Genomic DNA, 10,238 nt, shown 5'->3' on the forward strand with positions numbered 1-10,238 from the left:
CAAGAAGGAAGTACGGGAAATCGTGGGTTTCTTCAACTACTTCCAAAATTTCATCCCCAACCTTACTGGGACGCTATATAGTATCACCGAGTTAACCAAGGGGAAAGGTGGTAATAGGATACATTGGTTGGAGGCTCATCAAAGAAGCTTGGATATGGCAATACAACAGCTACAGGAGGTGGGAGGTCTATATACGATTGATTATACACAACCCTTTTGTTTAATCACCGATGCTAGCAATCATACGGTGGCATGCTGCTTGGCACAACCCGATGAACGAGGGAATGAACGACCCATTACTTTCGCCAGTAAGAAGTTATCTGAGACACAACAGCGCTGGGCTACCATCGAGAAGGAGGCCTATGCTATAATATGGGCCTTACAAAAATTTAGGGGTTGGATTTGCATGTCAAAGGTTCACATATATACAGACCATAACCCCCTAACCTACTTGACAGATGTGGTGCCAAAAAGTTCTAAATTGATGAGGTGGAGTTTGGCACTACAAGAATTCGATATACACATCAAATATCGAGCGGGTAGCAAAAACGTGGCAGATTTCCTCACACGTCTAGCTGACAGATCGCTGGAGATGAAGAGGTAATGTATTCAGGAGTGAATATTCTTTCACCCCCAAAGAATATTCAAAGTGTGGTGAGAGGTATGTCACAGGTTGAGGTTTAGCATGCGGCGCCTCATGATTTAATCTTAACGGGGTTGCCGCATTGCGGAAAAAACAAAAAATATATAAAGCGATAATAGGAGAATTAGTGGGTCAGAACGGCGTAGTTTAACTCTTGATTGATAGTAGACGGTAGAACTTTGCATTTTAGTAATTATTGGTTTAATTTGGAATAAAAACGTTTGGTAGTAGGTTTGGCGGTAGGACGTTGGCAGTCACAAGTCTAACTGGAACGTCGTTAATAGGAATAAAGTGGTAATTGGTGGCAGGTAGTAGTAGCGGAGTCAACAACAACTCCAACACAACAGCGTCGTGATAACAACCACCACAACTACAGCAGCTGCAACAACCAGTTATTTCAACAGCTCCAACTCAATAGTGTCGTGGTTTCAGTTATTTCAACAACTCCAACTCAGCAGCGTCAGGGTAACAACCACCTCAGCTACAACAACTCTTATCCAGCAACGTCGTGGCGTCAGTTATTTCAACAACAACGCCAACACAACAGTGTCGTGATAACAACCACCACAACTACAGCAGCTGCGGCAACCAGTTATTTCAACAACAGCTCCAACACAATAGTGTCGTGGTTTCAGCTATTTCAACAACTACTCCAACCCAGCAGTGTCAGGGTAACGACCACCTCAGCTACAACAACTCTTATCCAGCAACATCGTGGCGTCAGTTATTCCAACAACAACACTCGCACAACAACGTGACAGTCTATACCGTAGTAATAAAGCACGTTTGTCACCCCAACGACAGTACATACATTAACTTAATAATTGAACAATATTTTGTTAATTTGTATTCTATTTCGATTTATTTGAATATCAAGAAAGCTTATTTTCTGTCTCTACACATCAAATTTCAAGTCTTTTGATAGAAGCCGTAAAGAACCTGTTACATTGATGTTGGGGGATATAATAATAATAATAACAATATTAAAAATAATATGATCTCAGCTAACTCTATTGCCAATTTTTTGCAGCAATGTTTTGATAAATTCTATAAAATCATTAATTCAACTTACAGTTGGTACTATCCAGCATCAAACATCACGCTTAGATCATCAGACCCTTCATTTATCAGCCCATTCATCAAATTTCTACTTCGCCAAAAAAATAAACTCATGAGATTAGGATTCACCGTCAAAGCCGCAGCGATCACCAAATACATCAGTAAACTTATTATCAACTTCAACTCGAAAACTTTCACTAATAGTAAGCGTGGAAACAAAGCCATGTGAGAACAAATCAACATGATTAGAGGCTCTGAGAAATCACTCAACACATAAACCGTGCAGCATATTGATGCCAACACACTCAACACCCACTATGCTTCCATGTCAACCGACCAGTCCTACAAAATTCCACCAACAAAAGCTACTACAATCAATAGTCATCAACATCAACAATTTAACCATACTCCGTCCTGCACATGCTAACGAAGGCTTGCCCATCCGGTACAGGTCCAGACGGTCTACCTGCATGGTTTTTACAAATCATCGCTCCATTCACCTCCAGCACCTTATGTTCACTCTACAATCACTGCTTAATTCACTCATTCATCCCAGCACAATCCATCCAATTCCTAAAACAAAACACTCGTCATTACCAATAGATTATCGCCCAATATCTATCACGTATTCTAGAAAAATTCATCGTTAGGTCATTCATCTATCCATGTTTCAACCATCCATCCATCAAACCACTATTACAAGACCAGTTTGCATTTCGCCCAACAGGCTCATCTACATCCGCCATCATCTCTCTTACTTCCACAATGACATCTTTCCTTAAAAATAATAATTATGTTCATCTTATTGCCCTCGATTTCTCTAAAGCTTGTGACACTCTCAATCACTTCTCACTTTCAAATAAGTTAGCCTCTCTTCCACTACCTGACAACATTTACAATATCATAATTAATTTCCAATCTAATAGAAGTCATTCTACTCTTTTTAGCTCTACTCTTTCATCTACTCTACCTATTAACTCTAGCGTAGTTTAAGGTTCTGTCCTTGGTCCATCTACCTTATCATCAACGCTTCTACTCTCATAACTTTTCATAGCTCAAATCAAATCATCAAATACGCTGACGACACCTACCTTATCCTCTCATCATCTAACTCAAACACCATCCAATCAGAACTCGACTCATTAACCACATGGTCAAAACGATGCAACCTTTCACTTAATCTCAATAAATCATTCCAACTCATCATTCACAATAGCCGTAAAAAAATAACATTACCTCCTGAACACCCATCAATCACTCGCACAAATCAACTAAAAATATTAGGCATCACATTCACCTCCACACTCAATATAGCACCTCATATCAATTACATCATCACAAAGGCCTTCAAACATTTCACGCACTCAAAAAACTCCGTTCACATGGTCTCAGAGGCGTCAAATTATTCGACATCACCGAATCACTCATCATCTCACGCATCAAATATGCAGCTCCCTCCTGGTCTGGTTTTGCCACGCAACAACAACTTCAGCAGCTACAATCTCTCATCAAAAAACTAATTCGCTTCAACTACTTACTGCATCATATCCTACCGTCACTCAGATATTCAACACACTCGATTCAAGGCTGTTCAAGAAAATAGAAAATAACAACAACCACGTCATCCATCCTCTACTACAACCAATCAAAACTACAACACACAACCTTCGTCAGCGCAAACATAACTATCAAGTCGTCGCCCAATCTACATACCAGGAAAAGACCTTCATCACAAGACACCTCAAACATATTAGCACTTAAAACTTTATCATTACTGAACTAGTTTTTACTTATCGATCACCTCACTTTTATCGATCACCTCACTAAGTCATCATTTAGTCTATTAATCAGTCATCAAATATATTAATACTCATTAAAACATTTTCACACACAGGCCTAGCCTTTATTTTTATCGATCACCTCACTAAGTCATCATCTAGTCTATCAATTTGCCGTTACTTCATTTTATATTCCATTGTCAATTACTTTTCTTTTATTTCTCTTATTATTATTTATTTTATTCTAACATATTTTATTTTTCATGTTTTATCATTTCTCTTCCTCACTTTTTGTATTTATTTTCTCACTTATTTGTTTAATTTTGTTTTACTGCCTTGAATGTTGTTACAATTTCTGCGTCTGTCAGATCCTGATTTTAAAGAATAAAGAAAAAAAAAATTCAATTTGCCTGAGATAAACTGGGATTCATTCAAATGTAAAAATAATAACGACAAGATTGAGAACAAATTTTTAAATATCTTGAAAGATAAGTTTTTATTACAACACATCAACCATCTTACAAGATTTAGAGATGGTCAATCAGCTAATATCTTAGATCTGGTGATCTCAAATCAGGAATTTGCTAAGAATATAATGATTTATCCACTATTGGGAAACAGTGATCACTCAGTGGTTTGTTTTAAGATAATTGAATTTGGTTATTTTGATGTGAAATGCAAATCAAAGTTCTGTTATGAGCTGGGAAACTACATGGGCTTTAAAAGTGCTCTTACACAAGCAATGAAGCATTCAACTCATTTGAGTGGTGATGTAGAATAGCTGGACACTTTTTAGAGACAAAATGGTTGCATGCACACATGAATTTGTTCCAAAGAAGAGAAAGAATAATAACAATAAAGTCAAAATAAATATGGAACTAAAAAAGTTGATCAAACAAAAACATTTGCTCTGGAGATCTATATACAGATATGGTGAGGATAAATTAGAAATGTATCGGGCAATCAAAGAAAAAATAAAAAAATCTACAAGGAAGTTGAAACGACAATGTCAAGATAGAATTGCTATAGAATATAAAAATAACCCAAGGTTCTTTTGGAATCATGTGAAAAAAGTAACCAAACATGATGAATTGGTTGGTCCGTTATCAGAAAAGGGGATGATAATTACTGGTGTTAAAGAAAAGGTTGAAATTTTGAAATTTTTGGACGATGTAACTGAAGGAGTAGATCATGATCATGAGGTCAAAGTAGTCTATATGGATTTGGAGAAAGCGTTTGACAAAGTTTCCCATAGTCGTTTACTATTTAATTTGGAAAAGTATGGAGTAAATATAAAAATAGTAAAATGGATCGAGAACTTTCAGGGTAACATTAGATGATGTTTTATCGGAGCCAAAAACAGTTCGAAGTGGGGTCCTCAAGATGGAGTATTGAGCCCTTTGTTATTTCTCATCTACATAAACGACATTTTTTCTGTTTGCGACATTATGCTTTTTGCAGATGATTCAAAAATCTATTGAGTAATAAAGAGTGAAAAGGATATAAATAGCTTTCGGCGTGACATTGGAAAATTAACTGATTGGTTCAATAAATGGAGATTAAAACTAAATTCAGATAAATGTCAATTGTTGAAAATATGCTCCAATAAATCGCGTCTTCCATATACCATTTTGGATAGTAGTGGATCACAAGTTCATCTGCATATAGTGGAGGAGGTATCAGATCTCTGAGTCACAGTGGATGACAAATTAAATTTCAAAAGCCATGCTTTGAAGATAGTTCACATGGCGAACTATATGTTAGGTATAATTGCAAGGAATTTCAAGTACCTTTCAAACGAGGCATTTGTAACTTTGTACAAGTCGTTGGTGAGATAGCACATGGAATATGGTGTCCAGGCATGGAATCCATACCAAGTCGGCTTAATTGATAAATTAGAAAAGGTACAGAGAAAAGTAACTGGTGTAATAAAATCTTGCAAAAACCTTTCATATTAAGACCGGCTGAGAAAACAGCGGCTGCCATCTATAGTTTACTGATCTCATTTTATTATTCAGAATTCATGGTCTGATCCCTGCTGCTGTGATCGCTACGTTATTGTTCTCACACGAAGACCGCACAAGAGGACACAACTTTAAGCTAACTACAAGTGCTAGCCATAAAGACTGCCGTAAATTTTTTTTGCAAATAGAGTGGTTGGTGAATGGGACAAGCTGCCTTCGGTCATTGCAAATGCCACCTCTCTGTCTGGATTCAAATCAGCAGTTGATGTATTGTAAGGTGATTCCAAGTTTATTTGTCGACCTAATTATTAATGAATAATTTTCATTTGTCTTTTAATTAATGAACACCTAATATAAATAGTATAAATAATTTTGATTGATTGATCGACATTTATCATTTTGCTTGTTTTGGTTTTGGTTTTTGAGGTCATATTTTTGGCAATTTAATTTTAACTGAGTCCAATTAAATCGTTTTGTTAATTTCAAGTAGAAACACTTTTGATTTAACTTTACGTATTTTTGTATTGGGTTTTTGATTTTTCTGTTTTGTTTGGCAATGGGCTATAGCCCATGCTATTTTATCTAATAATAATAATATACACAATCAGCCAACATAGTATCATATATCCCAATCACACAGTCAGCCAACCTAATATTCACAATCAGTCAACATAAAATACACAAACTTAAAAACCTGTTGCAATCTGTCAATGATTTTAATGCAATATGTGGTAAAAGTATACTTTTCTGTCTACCTATGCTATTAATTTTGTAAGATATGCAGGTAAAATTTTAGATTAACAAAATTTGCAATGTGACCGGGTTAGGGTTAAAGTTGGTGAAAGTTTTAGTTAGTTTTATTATTTTTGCATACCTTTAGTACAATCATAGTATATTAACCCTTAACATAACCCCTAGCCCTTACTCTAACCCAGGAGTGGGCAAACTTTTTACTGTGAGGGTCGCATTGAGAACTATTTTACCTTTGAAGGGTAGCATATGTACTTAAATAGCAAATTTTTTCGATCCAAGGAAGTATTTTATTAAGATTTGTGGCTCTTTTTTTAGTCATAATGTCTGGCTGATGACCTTTTTTGGCGGGCCTCGCGGGCCGCATAAAAAACTTCAAGAGTCATAGTTTGCCCACCTCTGATCTAATCTGTGTATTTTCATTTCTATTAATGTTAAAAAAACTTGTCAGAATATATTTTCATGCCTGCCAATGTTAAATATATATAAAAGTATACCTTTATTCCATGCCTACTATGCATAATGCATAAAAAAAATATACTATCCAGCCTACCACACGTAACCATTACGATTACAGCAGTTACAACATAAAAATACGAATTCGTCTTTTTAAAAACTATTCTATTTCAGTTCTTCTCATTTTAAATGTGCTAAATTAAATGTTTACTATTTTAAGTATGAGATTAACATTCTAATTTTTATTGTTATTAATCTTAGTTCACATTTTAGTTTTTAAGCTTGTTTACTTTCACTTCCATTCTTATTTCACAAAATTAATTGCAAGGGTAGCAGAAAAGTATACTTTTGCCCAATATGCTACTCAGTCAATACTAGCGCCGATGAACGAATAAAGCCACTCAGCCAATAAAAAAAGCCACTCAAGAACCATTGGCAAGACCCGATATATCTCTTCCTAGTAAAATTGAATTCATTTTATTATTGCTATCTTGTAAAAGCATCACACAATCAAAGTAAAACTGTTGTTAAACATATAATCATGATACAACCTTTATTAAAATGATATAAACAAATTCCGGACTGAGGTTCGGCGTAATCATCAACTTTCGCTGCAACCATACTCAACAACAGAAAATTACGCCGAGAACACGTTCAATGTCAAATTTATATGGAAAACCATGACGATGTCGAAACTAACAAAATGATTTTTCAATTTTTTCAAAATTTAACACACAAACATATTTAATATTATTAACTTTCTTTCTACTCTGCCCATCGAAATAAGAATTTTGAACGCACACAAACACTCACACAAATATATATATATATATATATATATATATATATATATATGGTAACTGGCAGGATGAAGTTTGATCACGTGACGCCCATCCTGGAGGAACTACACTGGTTGACAGTAGATAAAAGAGTAACCTTCAAAATCGCTGTACTTGTGTTTAAATCACTGAATGGGATGTCACCAGAATATCTCGTAAACAAATTTAAAAAAAAAATATCTGCGTCGTCTCATCTACGATCAGATGATATAAATTTGTTGACAATACCGGTTTCACACATGCAGATTGGTGCACGGAGTATTTCTGTTGCAGGTCCGACCGTGTGGAACAGCTTTCCACAGTCATTGCGATCATCCGGACTGTCTCTTAGAACATTTAAAAAAGAATCAAAAACATATTTGTTCACTGTTAAACTTTGATAATTTTAGTTAAGTTGTTGTGTTTTTTTTCTTTTTAATAGTATTGTAGACTTCGATGTTTATATAATTACGATAGCGCCTTTGAGAACATTTAATTGGCGTTATATAAGTTTCCTATTGATATATATATATATATATATATATATATATTACATTCAGTTGGTTGCCAGCATTCCATCTAGTATAGTTGTTGGCTTAAAAAAAAGACTTGTTAACTGTCTCTATAAGATTGATGTCTGGGTGGACCAAAATGGCATAGAATGAATAAGTCACAAACAAACTTACTTTCCGTTGGTACGTAGCAAAGACTGTCACAGACTGACTTAAATTCATTTGAAATTGATGACACTAATTGATTTGTGAAGGAATTCAACTGTCCTTGGATTTACTTTCGACATTAATTTGAATATGTGTGATCACGTGAAAAAGTGTCTGCCATGTGTATGTTTCAGTTTCGTCGCCTTAGACTAATCAAAAAATGTTTAACTGAAAAAAACTTTATGCGCTTTTATGCACGTTTTTATTTATTCACGTCTTGACTACTGTAATAGTCTTTTGTATGATGTTTCTAAAAAGGAAATAGCCATGCTGCAATCAGTTCAAAATAGGTCCGCCAAGATTGTTATCGGCAGTCGCTGGTGTGACCATATTACGCCAGTTTTAAACAGCTTCCACTGGCTGCCTATTCATGAAAGAATTATTTTTAAAATTGCTGTTATGGTTTTAAGATGTCTGAACAATTTGGCACTCAAATATTTGGCCGATAGAAGTTTGCAAACAAAAGAGGTGTTAAGTGACTATGATTTGAGATCGAGTAGTGCTAATACGTTGGTCACGACTGTGACCAGACTTAAGATTGGTTTGGGTAATTTCCCTGTAAGTGTTTCAGCTGTTTGGAATGCTCTTCCTTGTTTCTTGCGTCAAACTGGATTATCACTGGATCAGTTCAAGAGGGAACTTAAAAGTTAAAACACACTTGCTTCAATCGAATCTGAGTTTTAAAAACTTGCTTCTTTTATAAAGCAGTAACAGCGCTAGTGAGAACACAGAAAGTGTTATAATCGGCGCTTTATAAGTTTCCAAATAATATATATATATACATTTCAAGACGAGATTACGAGATTCATTGAATATATGGCTGAGGTTAATCTGTGGATGTCAAGAAATGAATTGAAACTTAACCAGGGTAAAACAAAATTTTTTCCTTTTGTTACCTGGCAGTAGTTGGCAGACTTGGATATAAATTCAGTTGTTATGAATGATAAAAAAATAGATTTCTGTAAAGCAGTGTCGAATCTAGGTTTTATAATTGATTCAAACCTAATAATGAAATCTCATTTTTAAATGATCTCTATATCATGCTTGGCACAGATTAGAAGAATGAAACAAATTCGAGAATTACTTGATAAAAACGCAATGCAGACTCTGGCGCATGCGTTGGTGCACTCACGTGTCGATTATTGCAATAATTTATTTTATGGATCTAGATCCATCAGAATTCTGCAATCGATACAAAACCGTACTGCCTGGGTTGTGGCTAGATGTCAATGATATGATCATGCCACACCGATCCTGAGTGATTTGCATTGGTTGCCCATAAATAAAAGAATTGTTTTTAAAATCTCTGTCACAGTTTTCAAACCACTAAATGGTCTGGCTCCAAAATATTTATCAGATAAACTGAAATTAAAAACGTCGACCGCATCTGGTGTGCGTCTGAGGCCTGACGATTCGAACATTCTTGTGGTTCCTCATAGACAGCTAAGGATTGGATCGCGTGATTTTGCTGTGACAGTCTCTGTCGTATGGAACGGCTTGCCGTTAGCCCTCAGAATGCCTGGAATGAACATTGCTGAATTTAAAAGACAATTAAAGCCATACCTTTTTTCATTATAGTTCATTCTTGCTATTTCGTTATTAATATTAGTTATAATTTGATAGCGTTTGTGAAAACTGCTATAACGAACGCTATATTAAGTTTTCTCTTAATATATATATATATATATATATATATATATATATATATATATATATATTATTTGGAATAAACATCAAAAACATGAGAAAAATATATGGGTAAAAATTGTTGATCTGCCTTGCAGATACGTCAACCAGTACGAGTACATAACGCACATCAGTTGATCGATCGATCTAGCATATGTGCTGTTAAGTTAAGGGGTCATTAGCATATTACTTGCTTATATCATTTATTTTCTCTTTGTTTTGTCCATTAAGCTTTCGGAATCTATTTTTAAAACACTACTTGATATTTATAAAACTGTGAACTATAGTTTCAATTGCGTCTTCACTTACTTCACATTTGTTGAGGTGTTTTGTTTGTTTATCGGTGATTATTATTATTTTATTTG

At 35.0% G+C, this 10,238-nt stretch overlaps 1 protein-coding gene across 1 annotated transcript in view; it reads left to right on the plus strand.

Moving 5' to 3' along the window:
• HELRODRAFT_181112 (hypothetical protein) overlaps positions 1-3,305 on the plus strand; it is a gene marked incomplete at both ends in the record, with an annotated part of 11,504 nt that extends 8,199 nt beyond the window's left edge. Inside the window, 4 exons of the mRNA XM_009030403.1 lie at positions 991-1,148; positions 1,220-1,362; positions 1,648-1,905; positions 3,046-3,305. Of these exons, the coding sequence (XP_009028651.1) occupies positions 991-1,148; positions 1,220-1,362; positions 1,648-1,905; positions 3,046-3,305 (819 nt within the window). The remainder of the gene's footprint in view (positions 1-990; positions 1,149-1,219; positions 1,363-1,647; positions 1,906-3,045) is intronic.
• Positions 3,306-10,238: the final 6,933 nt, after the last annotated feature.

This window comes from Helobdella robusta (assembly GCF_000326865.2).
Source record: "Helobdella robusta unplaced genomic scaffold HELROscaffold_68, whole genome shotgun sequence".
In the NCBI taxonomy this organism is placed as follows: Eukaryota; Metazoa; Annelida; class Clitellata; order Rhynchobdellida; family Glossiphoniidae; genus Helobdella; species Helobdella robusta.